Here is a 25,359-nt window from a genome sequence, read left to right as displayed (position 1 = left end):
TTTAGCGAAAAACGGGCAATTATCTTAGGAATTCTTCAGAAATTGTCCGCTTGCTTTTGGAGTAAATACATGGAGTGGCTAATTCAATTTACATGTCATTAGGTTTAGAAATGATATTTATGAAATTTTTGCATGAGGGAGATATTAAGGAAAAATCAATTTCAGTTTCCTAAAAAGACACGAATTATACAATTATGACATTATCCTTCTTAATTGGCCAGATATGTTTAGCTGAGTGGTCAAAGATTTCTAAAGAGCCTATACATAACATGCCACAAGATAGGTAGGGTTAAAAACAAACAAAAAATTCCTTACAATTCTGGTAACATGCTGAGCCTTCCTGCCCCGTGCATATTCACAAACATAAAGAGGTTCTCTGAGATTCCCCTAAGGGGTGGAGGTTTGAAGAGTTCCCTGGGCTTTCTGTCTCATGGTGTGACTTAGGAACAGTAATTTTCAAATGTTCTAACAGTACTTTATAGCTGGAAGTCCCCAACACAATCATGTGAATTATCCACATTATAAAAACCAGCAGCCTGGAATTTCCTGGCATTGGTGAGGTGGCAGATGGCTAATGAGCAGGCATTCCTTCATTTTTCTTGCATGTTTGTGCTGTAGGCTTGTATGGCATGCATGCTTATTGCTTCCTCAATTCTTTCCGTCCTCCTTCCCCACTACTAAAGGTAAACACAAAACAACCATCACAAGAAAAAGGGAGACATTGGGACATTTTTAAAAATTATATGGCAGAGCCAAGACCAAGAAGCTGGATTTTGGAGGTGAAACTCATTTTGCATGGATGATTGCCAGCTCACAGTCTTTGCAGGTAAAACTTGTAGGTATTCCTTATAGTGCACAATTAATTTAAACTTGAGGTTTTTCCTTAGTAGGTGTTGTGTAGGTATGTAAAACTAACAACAAAGTTGGTTTCTGTCCTCCACAGCCCTTGTGATTGAGAAGGGGGAGATATGAATACAAGTCATTATAGTATAAGGGAGAGTGTGTTTGCTGGATTCAGAGAACTGCAGACAAAGTGTTGTGTGAGATCAAAGGAGGGAGACTTTCTTTCTCATAAGAGAGATGGAAAAGACTTCATAGCCTAGAACTTGGCTTGCAAGTGGCCCTTAAAGGGAGTATAGGGGACGGAGTTTTTGATTGGGTTTCATGTAGTGAGCTTCACATCCATTTCTCCTTAAAATCAACTCCTCTTTAAAAAAAATCAACTCCTCTATGTCTAGGGTTTTCCTAATTCTTTGTTTAATCTCTCCTTTATTTGTCTTTCTGAAGTGACCGTTGTTTTCTCTCCTATTCCCTTTTACTTTGCTCCTTCTCTAACAGCGGTAGTGGGGACTTGAGCCCAGACAGGCCCTTGGGGCTCCGCGTTCACTCACCTTGCTTTCCCAGCCCCGTATTCTTGGAAGCCAGGTTGCGTGCCTGTCTGGCAGGAACACTGCCCCGCTTAACCTGTGACTAATTGGGAACCCTCCACTTAGGACTTTTGTAGTTGTCTGTTTCGTCGTCATCTGCTTCCTGTCCCTGGAAGGAAGAGAAACACTGGCCTGCGCGGGGTGTGGGTGCGGGACTGGCCCCGTGCTGCCGCCTGCGCAGCGGCGTGCTGGCCACTTGCTGCTCCACGCCACCTGCGGGCTTATGCTTCTGCAGCCCATTCGGCACTCACCGCCTCCTCCAGTCTGGCTCTCGTGGGCCACCGTCCTTTCCTGGAAGTTTGGTTGTGTCTGCAGCTGCTGTGAGCTTGCTGCGGTGGCAGCTGTCTCACCACTGACCGTGAGAATCACGCAGGGACGGCTAACGTTTGTTGAGCACTTGCTCTGTGTGGGCACGCAGGTAAACCCGAGTTCATCTCATTTAATGCTCCGAAACAATTCTATTATCTTCATTTTATAGCTGAGGAAATGAGGCACAGAGCAGCTCAGTGGCTTGCTGGGTCTCACAAGGAAGCGGCGCGGAGCAGCCAGTGAGAGCGGCCCTCCTGGCGCCTGCTGCGGAGGGAGCAGCCGGCTGCCCGCCTGCGGCACGCTCTGTTCACAGCTCGGCCCAGCCGTGCTCCAGAGGGGTGGTGTGGCTTCAATCTTTGTTCTTTATCATCTCCATTTCTAAGATGGATTTAATAATAACACCTAGCTCAGAGTTTTGGAGATTAAAAAAAAGATAATGCAAGTAAAAATGCCAGACATATAAATAAGCAGTCAGCAAGGTTAGTTGTTGCTAGCAGTTAGTGGTAGAGTAATTGAGCATCCTAGAGGCCCTGGGCACGGAAATTATAAATGCCCAACACTCCCTGGGGGGCAGTCAGTACCCTTCTCTCTCCCTCTGCTGGTGGGGCGCCAGGCCAGGCTTCCTCGCCGAAGCCCTTGCTTCACACCAGCCGGCTCAGCTGCATCCCTTGCTTCCCCACGTGGCTGGTTTATGTCCTCTGCGCGGTGGAAATGACTTGGCTGGGCTCCCAGCCCTGAGGGGGGGGGAGGCGGGTGATGCCCGGAAACCAGGGATCTAGCTCCCCAGGGATTGGTCTTCTGCACCAGCTCCCTCTGTGAGCTCCAGGGGAAACCGTCGCTAACTCCCAGAGGAGCGCCCCCTTCCCCTGCTCTTGCTGTTTCGCTGGAAACAGGTTAACTAGGCCAGTCCTCTTCCTCTTATTTGATGGTTTTGTTCTGGCACTTGCTACCTAGTCTTCCTCCCATAGTTTAAATACTTTCTAACCTAGTCCTTGCTTGGCCTCTTGCAAGGAGCGTACATGAACAGATCTGTTAGGAATCTCGGCCCTGTGGGAAGTGGGCAGTGGGCTTTGGCCAAGTCCCCTTGTGGGTCTGGCAGTTTGAAATGAGATGGAGTCCATGAAAATCCAGTCGAGGGCCAATCCCCAAAGCGGGGTGGAGCAATGTGCTGCTCTTTGTAGCCTTCTTTTGAAGTCTTTGCAGACTGGAAGCTTCTATTGATTTTGTTTTTTTTATTTTTGTTTTATTTTTCTCTGTATCATTCCAATTTTAGCATACGTGCTGCCGAAGCGAGCACGTTTTTGGTGAGCACAGGAGCATGCCGGTGTACTCCACCTTTCAGCAGGGACTTACCAGCAAGTGTGGGGAGCCGGGGAGTGTATCAGTTGTCCACTCTGAGAAGAATCCACTTATGTATGCCTGTAAAGCCTGTTGGCGTTTGGCAGATGGGTGTGAATACACTGGACATTCTGTGCTACCCAAGAGGATGTAACAGACTGCCTATCCAGTTACGGTGAACGTGGGCGCCCACTCGATCCGCTGCCCGGAGCCCTTCTGGAAGGGGAGAATCTGCTCACAGGCTCACTGGGGCAGAGGTTTAGGGGCTCCCATTGTGTTCCAGGGACTGTGGGAGCGATTAGAGGACAGGGACACCTTCTCTTCCCCACCTCTACTGGGGGAAACTGGTGTTTGACTTAAATCAGGGTTTTCCTGCCAGTTCTGTGTCCCATTTATGTCTCCTGACTGTGGCCACCGTGTCTGAATGGCGTGCTGTTGTCCGAGGCGGGCAGGGCAGACGTCTTCGGGTCTGAGCTGGTCCTCTGCCTGGCTCCTGTCTCTGCTTCCACCCGCGATGCCGTCTTAGGCCACAGATTTATTTACAAAGTGAGGATGTTCTCAACCCATCTCCTTAGGATTAAGGGTTTCAAATAAAATAATGAGTGTGAAAGTGCGTTGAAAAGCATTGTATAATTTGGGTAGGAACTATTATGTCTTGTGTGATGTGTCCCTAGCTAATGTGTGTGATTGAAAATTTTCTTCTTTTTCCCCCTCCCTCCCTCCCTCCCTCCCTCCCTCCCTCCCCCCTCCCCCCTGCCTCCCTCCCCCCTGCCTCCCTCCCCCCTGCCTCCCTCCCCCTGCCTCCCTCCCCCTGCCTCCCCCCTCCCCCCTCCCCCCCCTCCCTCCCTCCCTCCCTCCCTCCCTCCTTCTTCCTTCCTTCCTTCCTTCCTTCCTTCCTTCCTTCCTTCCTTCCTTCCTTCCTTCCTTCCTTCCTTCCTTCCTTCCTTCCTTCCTTCCTTCCTTCCTTCCTTCCTTCCTATTGCTGGTACAAATTATGTTTGTGGCAACTATTGAATTACTTCCAATTATAACATCAACAGTTTGTGAGTTATTAACCCTTTGCATTCGCTTGCTTTTTTCTCGATTCCTTTATTCTACTCAGGATTTAATTTTTTAAATACCCCAGATTTTACAAAGCAGCAGTAGAATAAAAAACTGGAATTTCTTTTCATACAAACTTAATTATTTGGATTTTTTTTATATTTCAAATTATTGATACATTCAAAGAGTAATTTTAATCTCTATAATTTTTGCTAACCGTGTCAAGTCACACTCAACATCCGAGTGCAAAGGGTTAATAATGTGAACATCTGTGTATGTGAATGAGATACTTTTCAGGAGATAGAAAAAGGTCTTACTTTTACTTTTACTTTCATAATAGTTATAAAGGGGATAAAATAGAGTTATACTTTAGAGTAATCTTTTGTTTTTTGCAGTTAAAATTGCTATTGGGAAATTTTATGCTACCAAGTTTTAGTTTTTTTAAAAGATGAAGTCAGTATACACTTCATCTTGCTGTTTTTACAAAGACAATTTTTACACTAGAAGAAGATACATTCGGATTCGGGTGGTGATCGTGTGTAATAGGGCCTGTGGAGAGCGCCGGCGTTTGGCGTTCAAGGCTCCGCGGGCGGGGCGACTGTTTAACCCACCTGTGTGTGTTACCTGGCACGCTGAAGGCCCTCCGCACTCACAGACGCTGTTAAACAGTGTTGCAGAGAGTGTGGGCGCGGGGGTCCCGCTGCCTGGGAGGGACCCTGTTCCCCCGACACACCGAGGCCGGTCTTCGAACCCCCATGATTGTACAGAAGCATCTAGAATAGTGTCTGATGCCACAAACACTCTGTAAATGATGCTGTTATAATTATTTTAAAGTTGCAACTCATTCTTCACAACACACCACCTTTCAGAAAGAATCTGAAGCCAATATTAGATTTCTGACGTCCTCTTGCTTTAAGGTCACTTCAAACAAATGACTTTTTTTGAATTCCATGTCTTTCTTGAATGGATGTAATTTACAATTTGAAAGGTACAGAAGGGTCTTTAAGTCAAAGCCTCTCTCGACTCCTGCCCAGCCACCCAGTCGCTTCCCAGGAGGCAGACAGTGCTGTCAGACTCTTAAAAATTCCCAAACCGACAACGCGGCAGATCCGATAGGAGGAGGGGCAGGAGACCAGGAGGGGAGAGAGAGTCTGTGGGAGCTCCCCCAGACCCTGCGGTGGCCTTCCTCACCCCCTTTCTGAGGGTTGCACTGATTGCCTGGCCACTTGGGGTCCGGCTCAGACTCTTAGCCTCCTCTGCCCTAGAGGCTTGGGTGGTGGCTTCCTGGCCTGTGTCCCAAGGCAAATAACTGTTGAGCTGCCCTTGTTCCAGTCTGGGGTAAGGCCAAGTCAGATGAGCTTTCTGTTGTCTCCTGAATGCAAACCATTGTTTGAGGTCTTTTGGAAGGTTCCAGAAGAGTCCAGAAGGTTGAGGTCCTTGACCTCTCAAGACCCTGGCTTTCTAGAGTTAATCCCCCTCCCAAGAAGTAGCTTTGGATGGGCTTGGGAGTGGGAAGGTGGTGGGGGCTGAGGTGGCTGTCACCTGTTGTTTGTGTTTAATCTTTTGGTGCCCCTGGGGAATTGTGCTTGGTTAGGGAGTGCTGTGGCCTAAAGAAATGACGGCAGGGGCTTTGGCCCTGCACTTAGTTCCCCTTCAATTTAAATTGAAGCTGGGATGATAAATATTTAGATTTCATTGTTTTTTGGTTTTCTTTGAAGTTTCTTTGTTTCTGAATACTGACATCACCTCACTCTAGTTTCAATCCTTTGTTCTGGTAGCAACCTGGGGTCAAGAGTGATCTGAATCCCCAACCTGATGCCTGCCAAAAATGTTTGTTCTCTTTTTGTCCCCCTAAATTCAGTTTTTCTTTTGAGGCCTAGTATAAGGTCCTTTTTCCCCCAAGGTCACTCTCCTTACTTTCCTTCTCAAACCCTCGGAGGACATCCCAGCTTAAGGACAGGCTGTGCTCCAAGCATTCCTTTTGAGTAATTGGGTTGAAAATTGAAATGCATTTTCCCATTAAAAATGGTAATTATCATTAATAATGGTAATTTTTCAAGGTGCCCTCAGCCAAACGCATCTGCAAACCAGGTTCGTGGCCTGTCATGCTTGACTGGGGAGCTGTCTGGGCTCCGTCCACCGCCCAGACCGAGTGCTCACGTGTCATGGCAGCACGGTACTGAGACAAAATAAAGGGACAACATCAAGGGACTGTGTGCAGTCGCACTGAAGTGGGATTGTGTTCCAGGGATAGATAAACTCGGCCGGCAGTGCTGTCTGGGTGTCCCCTCCTTGCCCGGTCACGCTGCATTGTGGCGGGGGCTTGTAGCAGCTGCGTGTCTGGGAGTTGATTGGAAGCTGGTGGCTGCCTTAAGTTTCTCTAGAAGGTTTAGCACTTTTTAATACACTGACTTACATTGTTCTCCAATTTCTATATCAGCTCACTTACTCTCCATAAATTTTAAGTTTCTTGAGTTTGGGCAAATGCTGTGTCTCACCATGACTGGTGTTTTAGTTACATCTATAGCCAGATAGAAATAATGTGGGGATTATTTTGTTTTGTAGAATTTGCTTTGCTTTCTCCCCTTTTATTAGTGCAGGCAATTGATTTAAACTGTGTTTAAAGAATTAACTTAATAAAGGACGTTGTTTTGCACTAGCTAGTCCGTCCCAGCTCCACCAAAGTAGGGCCGAGAGGCGGTATGCAGACTAGTTACAAACACCAGGATCTTATTGGTTTTTAGCCATGTGATCTTGGGCGAGTGCTGGGCCCTCCCTGAACCTCCTTTTCTTCTTCTCCAAAATAATAGAACTTCCCTCATAGTGTTGTGACGATCAGAAACCCTTGGGGGTTTAGAGTTAGACCTAAACTCTATATTATGTGACTCCTCCCCGAGGAGTCTAGTCAAATATACTAATGTTAAGTGGAACGGAGACTCTAAATGGCCTCATGGAGGTCAGTACAGGCTTTGCTGCCAAATGAGTTTGTTAGATTGGATTTTGCTATGAAAAGAGTTATTAAGAAATTTGTTTTCAGAGCTTTTTGGATTTGGATTCATCTGCAGCGGCATCAACCCAGAGTGAGTTGTGGATGGGGCTGGAGGAGGCTGGGGCTTGTGGCATTTTGAGGCCCATGATGCACATGGGCTCATGCTTGTCATTTTTCAGAGGAGCAAACCAAGGTCCAGAGAGATGAAGTGATGTGTTCAGTGTCATAGAGGTAGCCAGTGGCACAGGTGGATGAAGGCAAGCCCCTTTAGAGAAATAAACGTTTAGCCATTTTAGTAATCTAGACCAAAAATAGACCATTCTTTGACATTGTGATGTGAATGTTAGCTGAGAAAACAGGGGTGTGTGTGTGTTTGCAAAGCTCTTCTCCCACCAAGTTGGCGTGGTTCTCTACTTATCAGCCAACTCTCCTTCCCATCAAGAGTTTGTTGAGCCACTTTGCTGGGAAACCCTAGCTTCTGAAAACCACACCCTTTCCTGATAAGAGGGGAGAATTGCTATCAGATTCATCAAAATGGGCTGGGCACAAAGCTTCCCGGGAGAGGCTACAAGGGCTGCGTGTCTGGAGCCTCCAGTCATCGCCCTCACCTTCCCACTGGGGTAGCGGCCCCCAGCCATGCACACCGCTGTGACGAACGCCATTTCTGTGCCATTCTGTCTCAGCCTCTCTGACCGCTGGGGTCGGTTGGAAATACAGATATTACTTGGAAGCAAGCTAGAAAATTGCTTTTGACTTTTTAGGTTGACTTCCAGCCATCCCCATACCTCCTCCTCAGTTCCCAGGAGTCTTTGATCTTTTTCATCTCACTGTCTTCCTATGTAATCTTTTCAACTGGGTCTTGGCAAAGCACACATACATGGTGGGTCTTCAGAATACAGTGAATTACCCAGACCTGGCTGGGCCCAGGAAAAACCCAAAGCATTTTGATAAATGCTGGCCTTCGTTGGATACTTTTTTATTTGTAATGCTGTAGAAGGGAATCACGCTTATCAGAGCTGAGCACTGCCTGTTTTGGGCTCTTGCTTCATGCAGAGATTCTCAGGGTGAGGTATTGGGATTGTTTTTGGAGAGGCAGCAAGGCTGAGCTGGGGTTGGGAGGGGCGGGTGGTGGTGCCCTGTGTAAGGTCAACTGGGATTTGGGAGTTGGGAGGGAGATTGAGGACACATAGTAGAGTTTTGCAGGAGTTCATGCAGTCAAATGCCTTGCAGTCTGGTGGGGCATTTTCAAAACATATCCTACTTCTTGCTGTGCTAGTTGGAACCCACAGTTTTGAAGTTTGGGGAGGCTTTAATCTAGACCAAGTTGTGAAATATGAGAGAGCAGGCCAGCGTTTTTTAGCATTTTGACAGAAAATACTGTTGGAAGAAAAATAATGAAAGTATACCCTCAGCAGGCACTGGTTGACTGGGGCTCTTGCACAAGCGTGTTTTACACACGTGGACGCGGAGGGTAAGCGGGAGCCGTATTCGATCCGGCAGGACCCACGCTGCCTGGTTTGAATCCAGGCACTGCCACTTGGCACCTGTGTGACTCTGGAAATGTTGCCTGACCTTTCTGTGCCTCCGTTTCCCTATCCGTAAAGTGGGGATGACACTGGGAACCATTTCATAGGTTTATTGTGAAGATTCAGTGATTATCTGGCTCATAAATGCTCCATAATTGGTGGTGATTCTTGTTATTAATAATAGTGGTATAATAAACGAGGGTGAGTCAGACTTCTGTGATTTCTGGAACCATCCCACCCTGAACTGTTTCCTTCCTTACTCTGGGTCTGCCTACTTTCCATTCTGACTCGATTGCTGGTCCCTTACTGTGCCAAGCTCTCCGGCCTGCGCGGCACTCTCTGAACGGGTTGGTGCAGTTGGGGATGTGGGCACACGTCTTGGCTGTGTTGTGAATGCCATTGTGTACGTCTTTCAGTGGCTTTTCCTGTTCATTCAGTCAGTCTCTGCTGGGCCTACTGTCTCCTCGAGCAGGCCACCTCTTCTGCCCTGGCCCCCAGTTCCCAACAGATGCTGTTGCTTCTTCCCTGACCGTTGTCCAGGCTGTCCTCAAACTCCTGGCTCAAGTGATCCTCCTACCTCAGCCTCCCAAGTGGCTGGGTCTACAGGCGTGTGCTACCACACCTGGCTATTTTTTAAATTTTTTGTATAGACAGGAGGGTCTTGCTATTTTGGTCAGGCTGGCCTCGAACTCCTGGGTTCAAGTGATTCTCCCACCTCAGTCTCCCAAAGTGCTTGGATTACAGGCATGAGCCACTGTGCCTGGCCCCTATTTTATTTTATGCTTTTTCAGTTTATTTGTTTACTTATTTTTTCTTTTAGGGTTTTTAAAGAATGTTTATTTACTTTAAGAAACTATAGAGAAACAGGGAGTAAAATTCAACAAAAGGAAGTTAAAAAATTCCAAGCTGCTTCCTAAATTATAAGCTAAAGGTTTCCCATGTGTTCTTGGGAATTTGTGTGGCCTGATTTGTCTGAGTTCTTCTCAACTCTTTCTAAAGATTCCTCGTAGGTTGTGTCTTAGTCTGTTTTCTGTTGCCATAACAGAGTACCTGAGACTGGATACTTTATAAAGAACAGGGGTTTGTTTAGCTCACAGTGTGGAGGCTGGGAGTCCAGGCTGTATCTGCTGAGGGCCTCTTACTGCTTCATAACGTGACGGGAAATGGCAGAGATCATGTGGTGAGAGAGGAGGTAAGAGAAAGCCGAGGAGCGAGCTTGCTTTTATAGCTATCTGCTCCTCTGATAGCAAGCCCCGTCTCGGGAGAACTAGCTCCAGTGAGAAGGGCATAGATGCCTTTGTAAGCACGGAGCACCCAAGACCCAAATACCTCCTAAAGGTCCTACCACCTCTCAATCCTGTTACATTGGGGACAAAATTTAAGCATGAGTTTTGGAGGGAATAAACCATATCTAAACCATGACAGATTGTTTCTTTCTTTTCAGTTTATTGTGATCAGAACACTTAACATGAGGTCTAACCTCTTAACAAATTTTTAAGTGCACAGTACAGTATTGTCATATGTCCAGAACTCATTCACCTTGCATAACCGAAACTTTATGGCCATTGAACAACTATCCATTTCCTCCTGCCCCCAGCCCCTGGCAACCAACATTCTACTCTGTTTCTATGATTCTGGCTATTTTAGATACCTCAGATATTAATAAATAGAATCATGTAGTATTTGTCCCTTTGTGACTGGCTTATTTCATCTAGCATAGTGTCCTCAAGGTTCATCCGTGTTGTCACATGTGGCAGGATTCCCTTCTTTTACGAAGCTGAGTAATATTCCATTGTGCGTGTATGCCACAATTTCTTTATCCCTTCATCTATGCATGGACATTTAGGTTGTTTCTACATCTGGGCTTCTGTGAATTGTGCTGCAGCAAACATAGGAGTGCAGATACCTCGTCAAGATCCTGATTTCAGTTCTTTTGGATATATACTGAGAAGGGGGACTTCTGGATCATGAGAGTTCTATTTTTAATTTTTTGAGGAACCTCTGTCCTGTGTGGCAGCGCCAGTTTCATTTCTTTCCTATTGTAGTTGCTCACGCTTACAGCGCCTGACCCAGCTGACCCCTCATCTCTTCTGGAAAGTCCTTCCTCTGCGCCCTAGGGTGGAGCCCAGCTTCCTCATGGAGCAGATCCAGTGCCTGATGGACTTTTCTCTTGGGATGTCCCCCTGCTTCCCTCTATGGCTGTGTTCAAAACTGAACCTGTGAAGTTGTCCTCTCCACGCCAGTGTGTTAGCCTGCTAGGGCTGCCTAGCAAAGTGCCACAAGCTGGGTGGCTTCGATGACAGACATTTATTCTCTCTCGGTTCTGGAGGCTAGAAGTCCAAGATTGAGTCCTCAGCAAGATTGGTTTCTTCTGAGGGCTGTGAGAGAATCTGTTCCATGGTTCTCTCCTGGCTTCTGGTGGTTTGCTGGAAATCTTGGGCACCCCTTGGCTTGTAGAAGCATCTCTGCCTGTATCTTCACAGGGTGTTTTCCCTGTGTGCATGTCTGTCTTTAAATTTCTTCTTTTTATAAGGACACCAGTCATATGAGTTTAGAGTTCACCCTAATGACCTCATTTTAAGTAGATTACATCTGTAAAGATCCTATCTCCAAATATATTTTGAAGTACAGGGGGTTAGGAGTTCAACATATGAATTTAGGAGGGAGTGCCAAAATTCAACACATAACATCCAGCAAACTTGCTTTTTCTCAGGTATTTCCTGTGTCAGTGAAGGACACCATGTTCGCCATGTTGCTCAAGCAAAAACTTGGGCATCTATCCTTAAATGTCCCTTGCCCTTATATTAACTTGGGTCCAAGAACTGGCAGAAATTGGAGGCAACATTTTGAAGTAGGCATCATAGATAGCATTCATCAGACACGAAGGAGTCTGTGGCTCCCAGATGACTCACAGCTTCTGCATCTTTTTGAAGTGTCTACCACCTTGGTACAAAAGTAATACATACTAATTTTAGGAAGTTACAGAAAGGTATAAAGAGGAAATTAAAAGTTATCCCATTCTATTACCCAGAATCACTTAATATTTTGGTCTTTGCTTTATACATTTTATGTCGTCATGCATTTTTTTTTTTTTTTTTTACTAATTGGGATCATATTGCATGTAAGATTTTGAATCCAGCTTTTAAAATTCAACATTGGATAATTAATGTTTTCCCATATCTTCACAAAATCTTCATAAATAGTTTTAGGTGGTACATATTATATCTTATTCCATCAAATGATACAGTGATTGACTTAGATATTTTCTTAATATCCCATTGCAAACAGGCAGGTGTTGCTGTTTTTTGACTTTTATAAACAGTGCTGTAACAAAGTTTGCTTAATTTGGATACAGAATAAATAATGTGTTTGTAATTCAGACATGATTCAGCTGGGGGTGAAGGAGAAAGAGGGACACCATGTTCCTAAGCAAATTAGTGTAAATTGAAGGAAAGCTAAACCTACTGATGTATTTTAGACACTACTTATGAATAGTTACTTTGTTATTTCAAAGTTATTTTTCATTGAATTGTTAAGATAGATCATAGTAGAGTCTCTGGTCAACATTTTTCTTCTTAGCTATTTTTTTTGTGTGTGTGACAGGGTCTTGCTTTGTCGCCCGGGCTAGAGTGCAGTGGTGCATTCATAGCCCACAGCAATCCTCCCACCTCAGCCTCCTGAGTAGATGGGACTTACAGTTGCATGCCACCACTCCTGGCTAATTTTTTAAAAAAATTTTTGTAGAGGCAGGGTCTTTCTGTGTTGCCTAATCTGGTCTTGAACTCCAATCCTCCCGCCTTGGCCTCCCAGAGTGCTAGGATTACAGGTGTCAGCCACCGCGCCCGGCCAGGATCTACTTCTAAGGTGGTGTAGTTACTGGCTGGCAAGTCCATGCTTGCTGTTGGTTTCTCTCCACGCGGAGGCTTACGCTTCACCACAGCATGGAGGTTGGCTTTCAAGTGCCCCAAGAAATAGGAAGTGGAAGCTGTTCCTTAAGACCTGGGGCTGGAAACTGACAGAGAAAGCATCACTCCCAGATTATTCTGTTAGTCAGGCAAAGCACAGAATGGACATACTAAAATAAGGGGAGAAGATACAGACCTCACCTCAGAGGGCAAGCAGCATCAAAAAACTTGGGAGCTGGGTGTTAAAATTATCATGAATGGGTACAATTTTTGATTCCATTTTACAGATGAGGTAACTGAGGACAGACAGTTAAATGACTTGCTGTTATGTCTGCCAGGCAGTCTGAGATTTTAACCTTGATGCTATTTTATACCTTTCCATAACTCCTTTGCTTCACTAATTCACAATCATACCTTCCTCAGTTTTTTTGTTTTTTGAGACAGAGTCTGGCTCTTTTGCCCTGGCTAGAGTGCCATGGTGTCAGCCTAGCTCACAGCAATCTCAAACTCCTGGGCTCAAGGGATCCTCCTGCCTCAGCCTCCCGAGTAGCTGGGACTACAGGCATGCGCCACCATGCCCGGCTAATTTTTCTATATATTTTTAGTTGGCCAATGAATTTTTTTCTATTTTTAGTAGAGACGGGGTCTCGTTCTTGCTCAGTCTGGTTTCCAACTTCTGACCTTGAGCGATCTACCTGCCTGGGCCTCCCAGAGTGCTAGGATTACAGGCGTGAGCCACTGTGCCTGGCCCCTTCCTCAGGTTTTTCATGGTACAATAATTATGAAATTCAGTGAATGGTACATGTTTGTAAATCACAAGACTCTGTGAATATGGAATATCCATAAGGGTTTGCCAGATGTCAGATGTGGGGTGAAGACATATTCTCCACCCCTGACTTGGGGAGGCTGTGTGGCCCTAGTTCTGAGTCCTTCGCTGTCATCCCTGTCCCCATTGCCCCAGAAGAGAACGTGTGATCCCTCCAGTGAGACAGACGGCGGTTCTGAGTGAGACTCCCTGCTCAGCGAGCTGCCCACTTTGTGTGGAGTGTGTGCTATCAAAAGAAATAAATAAGCACAACTTACGTAGAATTGTAAAAGGAGTTAAATAAATGTTTCTGGTTTTTACTGAAAGTAAGGCTTGAGGTTAAACCCTAATTTAGATGGTATATCTGTATATATTTAGTGACATCTGTTTATTTATTATAGTGATTCTTGGGGGAGAAACCAGAAAAAAATAGGTTATTCCAAATTCTAGAGGTTTTCTGATAAAATAATGCCTGCAACCTCTTACAACCTAAGAAACCAGTCATTTCCTTTCATGCTCAAAGTCGCTGCATACTTCCATGAGGAGGAGAGGCAGCCCTTTGCCCGTGGCCCCTGGTTTGCAGAGAAAGCTTCTGTTCCATGCTGCTTGCTGCGGTGATGAACCACGGTCATTTCCTGCCTAGTATTTGCCCCCAGTATAGTCACTACAGCACATTTCCTCACCAAAATTCTCTTGAGAAAGCTTATAATTAAATGTGTCTAGCTTCCTCGTTTCTGGGCGTCTTAGGTGGTATGTGCACGTCCCCAGGCAGACCCTCATTGTGTCCCTCAGACCCAGAGTCTCCAAGTGCCGAGGCTCGTTTCCGCCACCTCCGCGGCTCTCCTAGGCCCTGCCTCCCGGCCGCCCTCGCTCTCCCGGCGGGGCTGTGCGGCTGCTCCGCGCCCTTCTGCCTGTGGGCTGGCGGGCACACCAGGCCGCGCTCCGGCTCCCGCTGTCTGGAGCCCCGCGTGCCGCCGAGGCCCGCCCTGCCCTTCGGCGGAGTCCCGCCTTCCGTGGTGCCCTCACGGCCCGCCCAGGTCAGAGGTGGGCTGCCATTCATCTCTCCCCTTCCACGGCTTCCGCGTGGTGCCCTCACGGCCCGCCCAGGTCAGAGGTGGGCCGCCATTCATCTCTCCCCTTCCACGGCTTCCGCGTGGTGCCCTCACGGCCCGCCCAGGTCAGAGGTCGGCCGCCATTCCTCTCTCCCCTTCCACGGCGCCGCCGTCCGCCTGCCTGTCGGCGTGTTGTGGCTGTTTCTCAGGCCACCCTGCAAACGCCAAGTGGCAGGGGCCGCGCTGTGTCGTTCTCTGTACCCACGCCCTCGGTGGCGCTCGCACGTAACCGGCATGCCGTTATGTTTGTTGGGATCTGTGAACGGATAAACAAATGTACATGCTTCCATTTTGTTTGCACCCTGAGCCACAACGTTGATGCCGTCCCTGATTTCTCCCTTTTCTTCACCTGTGGATCTGTTAGTTTACTAAATCCTTCTAGAACATAAGCTCCGTGACGAGACTCTTTGCTTTCCTCAGAGTGGTGCGCTTGTGTCATGCGTGCCCAGAGTAGGGCCAGGCATGTGGGTGAGCATTCACTATGTTGCAGAAATGGCTCTAAGTGTTTTATGTGTAATAATGCAATAATTTATTTCACCTTCATGGCACCCCTAGAAGGGTGGGCAGGTACTATGAGCATCCCCATTTAATAAGAAATCAAGGCATTGAGATGTTCATTTATTGTCCGTTGTCACACAGCTGCTAAGTGCTGGAGCTGGGAAAAGAACTCAAGTCCCCTAGGTCCAGGCTCTTAACCACTAAGTACTGTGCTATACTCCCACCTAAGGTCTGCGTGTTCTGTGCTGGATACGTCACCGAAACCCTGTACATCCGTTCCACACCACGTGCGTGCTCGTGCAGATGAAGAAGCAGAAGCTGGCTTCAGGAGGTTTAAGAAAAGGTGGCCCAGGGTGGGACCCAGTTCCTGCGTAGCAGGGACAGGAGGTGACGACTCAGACTGTTCCAAGTCTGAGCTGGGGCTCTCGCCCTCGGGCCTGTGCTGCCAGGGCCACCAGTCTGCGCGGCCGGTGGCTTTGGGAGCAGACACCGACTTACCGCGAACATTTCCTGAGGGTCATCAGGCTCTTCTTGCCCCCAGCAAATGTGTGACCCAGCGTCTTGTTTCCGTAGACAGCCACACATTGCAGTCGAGGACAGAGGCCACCCCGTCGCCCACTGACAGCCCGGGGAGCGGACACCCCGAGTACATCGCATACGCGCTGGTGCCTGTGTTCTTCATCACGGGCCTCTTCGGCGTCCTGGTCTGCCACCTGCTGAAGAAGAAGGGCTACCGCTGCACCACAGAGGCTGAGCAGGACGCCGGCGGGGAAAAGGCTGACAAGATAGGTGAATGGCCTGGGTTCTGTTCTTGGGGCGCGGGGTGATTTTTAAATAAGAAACTAGTGAGCTATATTAATACTTTCCATCTTACTGAGGCAAAATGATGTATTTCGCTGGCAGGTGGTGTGATGTGAGTGTGAATTTCACAGCAATCACACCTAGAGTTCCAGGTAATTTGCCCTTGCTTGTCCTGTGGCCTTGGACAAGTTAGGTATGCTTTGAGTATCTGCTGTGTATAATTAACTTAAATTTATTTTTAATTAATTTAATTTTATTAAATTGACATTGTAATTGAATTGAGATGAGGACAACAATCCCCACCTTGTAGGGTTATTATGAAATTTAGAGAGAAGATACATTTGGTGTTTGGCACATGTGGCCACTCAGTAAATATTAATCCATACTATTATTATCTATTTATTTATTTTTTGTGAGATAGGGCCTCACTCTGTCACCCAGGCTGGAATGAAGTGGCGTCAGCCTAGCTCATAGCAACCTCAAACTCCTGGGCTCAAGCCATCCTCCTGCCTCAGCCTCCTGAGTAGCTGGAACTACATATGTGTGACTCCACACCCAGCTAATTTTTCTGTTTCTAGTAGAGACGGGTCTCGCTCTTAATCAGGCTGGTCTCGAACTCCTGAGCTCAAGCAATCCTCCAGCCTCAGCCTCCCAGAGTGCTAGGATTACAGGCATGAGCCACCGCCCCAGCACCTTACTGTTGTTCTTGAATCAGATTCTAGTAAGAATGAAGGAAAAATTAAATGTCTCACCATTTTTGTGTCCTCACTTTTGTTGCGGGCGTTCTATCTTAAATCTTTGTGGCAGGAATGTGCATTTGTTCAGGGAGTGACTGTGTGGCCAGAATTGGGCCTTGGCATGAACTTCAGGATGTCTCACCTTTTCCTCTTAACTCGGACTTGCTAGGTAGTGTTTGGAAAACCCAAGAGAAGAAATCCTATTTTCTCTACTGGTGTTTCTTTCCAGTCATCCTTTAGGGAGCTTTCCTGACTTGGGCGTTGAGGGACAGGTCTCTAAGTGTCCCTTTCAGCCCTATAAGGGCGGTTTTTGCAGACAGATGACATTTGGAGTAGGTCTCCCTTCAAGCAAGCCTGCAGGGCTGGACGGAGGGAGTTCCTCATTCCTTGCCAGCTTGCTGGACTGTTGGTTTTTCCCACCCCCACTGACCTTTGAGGCAGGATGAGTCATGTGCAAGCTTCTGAGCAAACGGAAGCTGAGTGTTTGTCAACAGAAAGTGGAGCCTCCTCGCCTCCTTCATGGGCACTCTGCAGTTGGCTTAGCAGTCAGCTTTTGCACCGTCACCAAATATGCATATTCACGTGGGAGGGAAGCTGACCTTTGCACGGAGAAGATATTTTTCCAGGTAAATAGGTAGGACACCTTGATTCATTCTTTGTGAACTAGAATGGAGTATATTAGCCCTCCCTCTTCCTTCTTGTCTTATTGAAACAAATTTTACAGATTGGTTTCAGAGCATAGGTTTGCTTTTTGTCAAAGACCATCACATATTCTGCTGGTACAAAGTCTTCCAAAGTAAACTGAGTTTATGGAAAAACAAGGCCAAAATTTAGGTGACTTGGAAGTGTATGTAAAAGGACAGGAGGTGGGGTGTGTTGGCTCACGCCTGTAATCCTAGCACACTGGGAGGCTGAGGCAGGAGCTTGAGCCCAGGAGTTTAAGACCAGTTCAATAACAAGAGTGAGACCTCATCTCTACAAAAAGTAGAAAAAATTAGCCAGGTGTGGCAGTGCCTGTAGTTCCAGCTACTCAGGAGGCTGACTCGGGAAGATCACTTGAGCTCAGGAGTTTGAGGTTGCAGTGAGCTGTGATAACACCACTACACTCTAGCCTGGGTGACAGAGCAAGACTCCGTCTCAAAATAAAAAAGGACAGGAGAGTCCTGAGGCTGAGCTCCATGACTCACTGTAATCCCAGCATTTGGGATGGGAGGATCACTTGAATCCAGGAGTTTGAAATCAGCCTGGGCAATAGCAAGACCCTAGGTCTACAAAAATAAAGAAAAATTAGGTTGGTGTGATTATATGGACTTATGGTTCCAGCTACTCAGTAGACTGAGGCTAGAGGATTGCTTGAGCCCAGGAATTTGAGGTTGCTGTGAGCTATGATGGCACCAGTATACTCTAGCCCGGGTGACAGAGAGAGACCCTGTCTCAAAAGAAAAAAAAAAGACAGGAGAATTTTATAAACATAGATGAGTAATTGTCCAATTTAAAAAAGAAATTAATACTCAATTTATATAACAGCCTGCAATTAAAATAAAATTTAAGGAGAATTTTTTATTTTAAATTCACTTTCTTCCCATTTTTGTAAGGGTTGAAGAAAGAACATGATGAGAGAGACATAATAGTAATGGAGACCACACAGATGCATTTCCAGGCTGTCGACATGGAAAGAGAGTGGGGGTTTGGACTTGAGAAGGGACTGGTGGGCAGCTCTGATACTTTCTATTTATGCTTATCATGCTAAGGACGTCTCAGGCGTTAGGGAGTTTGTTTGCATTAGGAAGTTTCTTCTAAGGAAGAAAGCCTAGGGTGATCACAAGAGGTTTCTGGAAACAGTTCAGTGAGATCTTGGGCTGTAAGACTAAATGTCTGATTGACATGATGTCAGTGACCAATTGTAACCTGTTCTATCCTCTTTTCTCTTTCAGAATTGAACGATAGTATAAATGAAAACAGTGACACTGTTGGGCAAATTGTCCATTACATCATGAAAAATGAAGGTATGAATATTTTAGTGTTCCAGAACAATTCAGTGTTCATGTATTGTATTAAAAACCTGCTTTGAAGATCCAGGATCTGTATGGACTCCCTTGTCGATTTTCCCTAAGCTCCCGGACACCTGTGCATGAGTGAGCTCTCGAAGCGTCAGCTGGTACCCGCCGCACAGGCAGCTTGTGTTCAAATCCGGCTTCGCCCCTTACTGGCTGTGTGTGATTTGGGGAAAGTCACATTACCTTATGAAGCCTCAGGGTCCTCATATAAAACGAGGGTAATAATAATATTTACCTCAGGGCACTGTTATGATGTCACACACATAAAGTGCTCACTATAGTAAACACTCAAATATTGTCTCTTCCATTTTTTGTACTAAAAAAATTGAGGGAAAATACACATAACACAAAATTTACTGTTGTAACTATTTTAAAGTGTACAATTCAGTGGCATTAAGTACATTCACGATGTTGCACAAACACCATGCTATCTAGTTCTAGAACTTTTTTTTTTTTTTTTGAGACAGAGTCTGACTCTGTTGCCCTGGCTAGAGTGCCCTGGCATCAGCCTAGCTCACAGCAACCTCAAACTCCTGGGCTCAAGCGATCCTCCTGCCTCAGCCTCCCAGGTAACTGGGACTATAGGCATGTGCCACCATGCCCAGCTAATTTTTTCTATTTTTTAGTTGTTTTGGCTAATTTATTTCTATTTATAGTAGAGAAGGGGTCTCGCTCTTGCTCAGGCTGGTCTTGATCTCCTGAGCTCAAGTAATCCTCCCACCTCGGCCTCTCAGAGTGCTAGTATCAGTTTGGACCTCCCTGTTGATATTTTCCATCTTTGACAAATTGGAATTAATTTTCTATTTTTAAAAAATTATAAGCATGCAGTAACTTTTCTTTTAAAACAAGGAATAAAATTAAGCATAATCTGTCCATTACCATTTTCCCATGTGTATTTAGGTTTTCTTTTCGTAGATTCATGTATTTTTAAACATTTGTGATCGTGATAAATGAACGGTTTTCTGCTCTGCGTTTGTAATTGGCAAATGGAATAATATTAGACTTGTACTCGTAGTGACATTCTTATTTATTGTTTAAACCCCTCATGTCTTTATTGTTCGAAGTCAGTTGTAGTTTAGACAAACATCTCTTTAAGGATGAACTGCTGGGCAAACACACTTTGCTTCTCTGCCCTCTCACACAACACTTCTGACACAAGGTGTGTGGGTTTTTCTACACTAAGCAATTTTCCAACTCCCCGAATATCAGCCAGATGTCCTTCAATTCAACACAGTTCTGACACTGTCTACCTGAAGTTGGCATCAGATCCCATGAGTTAAGAGCTCAGTCCCAAAAGACTGCCCCTACCTTAGATGCAGTTGAAAGTTGAGTCTCCAGTGCATGTGACCTGCAGGCCATAAATCTGGGGGTTTCCGTAACCCCCTCCTCGAGCTTGAAAATTTGCTCAAATGGCTCACAGAACTCAGGGAAACACATTATTACATTTACTGGCTTATTATGAAGGATGCAACTCAGGAACAACCAGATGGAAAAATGCATAGGGCAAGGTATTGCAGGGGCATGCCACCTTCCCAGCACCGCCAGGAGTCCAGCCACCTGGAAGCTTCCAGAATCTTGTTGTTCCAGAGTTTTTAATCTCCAGCCCCAGGACCACCCCCACCCCCAATTTTCCAGAGATCCCTGGGCGGGGCTGAGTTCCAACCTTCACCTCACCCTGTCTTTCTGTTGACTGGCCCTACCTTGAGGCTATCTACCCCACCCTCAACCACACTCCCCTGTGATCTTAGAGGCTCATTATAAATAACAAAAGACTCCAATCACTCAGGAAATTCCAAGGGTTTTAGGAGCTCTTTGCCCTGAACTTGGGACAAATACCAAATTTGTTTCATGTTATCATGTCTGCACACTGATTATTTTCCTTCTGATCCCGAAGGTTGGATTAACCACAACGCTATCTTTTAATTTATCTTTCTAAATGTAGCTGAATTGAATATTGTTTGGGAGCTGGGAGTTTTCTTGCATGGCGTGAAGTTTGGAAAGTGCCTGGGCCTCTGTGGGAGTGTCTCTGGTGGGCCCTTGAGCCGTTGGCGGTAGTAAAAGGGGAGGAGGGCACCACCTTCATTGCTAAGCACCCTGGATTATTCACACTGCTCTAGACCCTTGGATGTTTTTACCTTGGGGCTCAATTTATATTTATGGCAGAATGGATTTCTTTATAAACTACTGTTGCTGAAAGCACAGCCACTTGTCCTCGAGGCTGCAGGAGGGGAGGAGGAAAGAGAAGTTTTATTACTTTGCCAGCAAAGGAGGAGGATGGAGACTCCTGTCTGAAATGCCGTCCTGCTGACTATAAGCAGAAATACAGAGCTTATAAAGGGCGGGTTCTCAGCTTCAGGCCATTGCTGTTAGCTGCAGTCACTAACTCCAATCATGCCATCTCCGCTGAAGACCTGAAGACAGCTCTTGGCCTCTGCCCAGAACCTCCCTTTACCAGGTCTGGGCTGGGCCACCTCCTGATTCACAAGTAACAAAAAAGACCCCAAGACCCCTTCTCAAAAAGAAGTGGAGGATGTTTTAAAGAGACAGAAAATATTTTTGCGATTTTCCCAGGCCATTCCCTCTGTTACAGTACTATGATTATTAAGTGGGTTCTGAAACTTGCTGTGACAATTATGCAGACCTGCTCTGAGCTGTTATTCAACCTGTGTCCCTTTGGGTGGAGACTTGGACACTGAGGGTAGGAAGGAAAGTGTTGGGGCAAAAGCACCCTCTAGAGTCAGACTAGCCAGGGTTTGTGTCCAACTCTGTCTCTGTCTTGGTTCCTCTGACCTGGTCAGTTATGATCTTTAGGCCTCAGTCTCAGTATCTATAAAATGGGGATGATAATTCTACCTACTGTGAGTTATGTCAGAAGAGTCCGACCGGTGAGGTCAGTGAAGCTTTTAGGCAGTGACTGGCATATACCAGGCTTAAATTTGGTGACGGCAATATTAGTTCTGGCTTGGGAAATTTGCCTTTAGTGTAAGGAAAACTTTGACGGTAAGAGTGGTGAGAGAGACAGCAGGGCATTTTTCTTGCCTGTTTTTGGCAGTTTTATGCATACTATCAAGCAGAATTTCAGAAAAAAGAGGTATTTTCTGGAAAATAACACCCATTAGAAAATGTCCTGTTTTTTTTTTTTAACTTTTATAACTCAGTTAATAAGAAGGTTTGAACAGATATTTCATGAAAGAAAATATACAAACAGGAAATAGTCATCTGGGAAGATTATATCATTAATCATTAGGAAAATGTTAATTAAAATAAGATACTAAGCCAGGTATGGTAGTATGTTCTGTTTGTTCTCAACATGTCAATTTTGTTTATCTTCAATATGAAATCCTTGCTATTGACAATATTTGGGGGGTGCTCCGTTTCCCTTCCTGCAACTTGTTTTAAGAAACAGGGAATAATGGTGTGTGGGTTTGGCACCATAGAACTTTCAGATTGAATGCACAATTTCCTGTTCTTAACGGGTTTCCGTGGGTCGTAACCGGCTCCTGCCTTTCTTGGGAAGCCTAGAAAGGAAGTGTAGTTGGCAGAATGCTGGGCAGTGGGTTGGGGAGTCATGAGTAATATACAGGGAAGGAAGCACGCATTCACTAGGACTGAATTCAGGTGTTGTTCTTTTATGGCAACATCACAAGCCAATTAAGGCATATGTTTAAGTCCTAATGGTGTTAGGTTAGAAAGTCTTCTCATTGCAGGAAACTAAAAATGTTCCCAGGGGACAGATTACTGACGTTTGCTCACTGGAGGTTAGCCCAGAGATGTGTGTGTGTGTTTGTGTGTGTGTGTGTGTGTCCGTCCCATAGGCCACGGGGCCGGCGTGAATACCATTTGCATGGAAACTTGAGTCTAAGAGACTTCACTCAGCAAACCAAGGGCTCCTTACTAATTATTTATAAGGGTGAGTTACAGGAATTCACGAATGTATTAGAAACACAAGTCTACAAAAAAAATAGGCATATTATACTAATGATTTTGATGTATTTTATCTTCCTGGTATCTCTTTCTAATTTGATGTTTCATTTTATAGGCCACCATCATTTTATAGGTGATTAATTTTCTCAATCAAGCAGCTATTTAAACTTTTGTTTTTAAAAAGCTCATTCCTGTAAACCCACTATCCTTGTTCTCATAGCTCTTGTTGTTGTTTTCTCAACTGACAAATTATTGTATACAGTTGGCCCTCTGTATCCATAGGTTCCCAATCTGTGGATTCGACCAATCCCAGATCCAAAATATTCAGGAAAAAAATGGATGGTTGTGTTGGTACAGACTTTTTTCCTTGTCATTATTCCTCAAACAATATAGTATGACAGCTATTTACATAGCATTTACATTGTATTAGTGTTATAAGTAATCTAGAGATGATTTAAAGTATGCAGGAGAATGTGTGTAGATTATATGCAAATATTGTACCATTTTATATAAGGGACTCGGGCATCTGTGCATTTTGGTATCTTTAGGGGCCCTGGAACCAACTCAGCTATATTTTATATACAATAAAATATAAAATTGTATATGGAATTGTATGTCCAAATCCATTATCTGAAAGAAAATTATTTTTCTGAATCCTCATTGTTAGTCAAAAGGCGAAATGACTGTCATCACTAGATTATACTTAAATATAGTTTGCAGAGGGTAATTTGTCTTTGTTGTGACGGAAAAGATACTATGGATCTATTTTCAGTACTTTTTTTTTATAATTAAAAGAATCTTATTTGGGTCAAAACTTGTGATTGGAAATGCATTTGGACATCCTTACAGGTAGTCATGAAGGGCAAGGAAAGTATTTCTTTTGGTAGAGGATGGTATGATGCGTTGATATTTCTTTAAAAATTTCATGCATTCTTAAGGGTCGCAGTGGGTATATGATATGCCCACCAGAGGATAAAAATTGGAGTGGGGGGCAAAAAAATCTTACTCTCATATATAAAGCAGAGATATCCACATAATATATAACCAGATATGTAATATATTTATAGTATTATACTTTCAAAGGAGGGTGATTAGGGAAAATAAAAAGTTGAACCAGGCTCCTAGGTGGGGTAACGATGGAACCAGGTTGAGAAAGACTGCGTGTAAACTCTGACACTTTCTGCAGCGGGCTGGACTCAGAGTTCATTTTCCTCCTCTAGGATGTCATTTGAATGTTAAATGTTAGACGTTGGTGTTGGCTCACATGGTGATCTCTTTTTGTTCTTTCCTCTCTAGAGAATTTGTTGTGGTTACTCATGAGAATCGTGTTTTAAAAATCAATTGAAAAGGTTACCAGTTGGTAGTAACATTTGGCTTTGTCAGTTAAATAGCCAAGAGGAGCTTGAACATTCACCTCAGCTTTTGTATCCTAGGAGCTTGACCACTTCATAAGAGGTGAAAGGAACATGGCAAATGGCTGTGGGGCACAGCGAGGGAGGCCAAGGAGCTTAAATGCGGCTTGCTTTCATTGACAAACTAGCTTCCCACCTACAAATTTGGATTTAAAAAAAAAATGGCATTAGAAGTCTAATTTGAGTCAGCCTATATTATATTACTTAAATGTTGTGATCAAGACTTGAAATTTTAAGACAGCTGGCCGGAGTTAAGAGCTTGTTTGGTCCTGAATCAGAACTAAGCCAAATTGGCCCATCCGGAAAATTGAATCTCTTCCATCTCTGATTTTATGTGGGATAGATTTGTTACTACAGGGGTATTCAGAGTTTAGAGCTAATTATTTCAGAACATACAAGTTATTGGAATACAGGTCCTTTAAGACATATACCTCACTACCATATTTATCAAAGTGTATTTATTAAAATATACTGAATGCAATAGAGTAGCAGCATATACATTTTTCTTTAGGTTGGGGGATGTTTCTTCTACATGATGTTGCTGTGTAGGAAGCAAATCTCTATAGTAGATCTGCTCTCCTTTGCACAGATTATAACTCATAAATTCCTGTGTGGTGAAGATAATGACAGACGGTGAAGTATCATGAGGTTACCATGGGAAGGATGGCCAGGACCTCATCATGAGCTGAAGGCACTGAATTAGGTGTTTTTTATGATGTGATAATTTTATGGTTACTCATCTTACTCATTCCAGTTTAATTCTTTAATTTTGTCTTTATTCCTTAGCAAATGCTGATGTCTTAAAGGCAATGGTAGCAGATAATAGCGTGTATGATCCTGAAAGGTGAGTGCTCCTTCCATATAATAGGACGCCTTTCTCAGTTATCCGCTCAGACACGATGACATTTGAGATGCTGCTCTGCTAGAGCAGTTTCCCAGCTCCTGCACTGCTCACACTTTGGGCCGGTGATTCTTTGCTGTGGGGGGCCCGCGCTTTGTGGGGTGTTTAGCAGCATTCCTGGCCTCACTCAGCAGATGCCAGCGCACGCCAGCCCTCCTTGCCCCCAAGGTGGGACAACCCCAAATGTCTCCACCTTTGTTAGTGTCCTCTGGGGGCGACAGTCACCCCTGGTCGAGAACTGTTGTGTTAGAGAAGAGTGATGGGAAGAAGTAAGGCTTAGAGCTTATTGGCAAGAACACATCCTTGGAATTGGGAGAGGTGGCTGAATCTCTTTTCTGCCACTTACTGGCCATCTGTCCTTGGGCAAGTTAACTGACCACTCTGAGCTCAAGTTCCATCATCTCTAAAATGGAGGGCACCATTGTACCAACTTTATTGGGTTATTATAAGGAATACAAAGTGCCTCGGGCATTGAGAGACCTCTGTGAACTGTGGTGATCACATGAACAACCAGGCTGGTTTGGGGATTCTTGCCAAGTTCTATTTTTATATTATTGTTTTAAGTTCTGATTGTTCA

At 45.1% G+C, this 25,359-nt stretch overlaps 1 protein-coding gene across 1 annotated transcript in view; it reads left to right on the top strand.

Moving 5' to 3' along the window:
- Positions 1-25,359, top strand: part of RELL1 (RELT like 1) — a 52,679-nt gene that overhangs the window by 9,622 nt on the left and 17,698 nt on the right. The window contains exons 2-4 of the mRNA XM_020286317.2: positions 15,524-15,739; positions 18,423-18,494; positions 24,668-24,725. Of these exons, the coding sequence (XP_020141906.2) occupies positions 15,524-15,739; positions 18,423-18,494; positions 24,668-24,725 (346 nt within the window). The remainder of the gene's footprint in view (positions 1-15,523; positions 15,740-18,422; positions 18,495-24,667; positions 24,726-25,359) is intronic.

This window comes from Microcebus murinus, chromosome 3, assembly GCF_040939455.1.
Source record: "Microcebus murinus isolate Inina chromosome 3, M.murinus_Inina_mat1.0, whole genome shotgun sequence".
NCBI lineage: Eukaryota > Metazoa > Chordata > Mammalia > Primates > Cheirogaleidae > Microcebus > Microcebus murinus.
The sequence above is the reverse complement of the archived record's forward strand: the minus strand, read 5'-3'. Positions and strand labels throughout refer to the sequence as shown.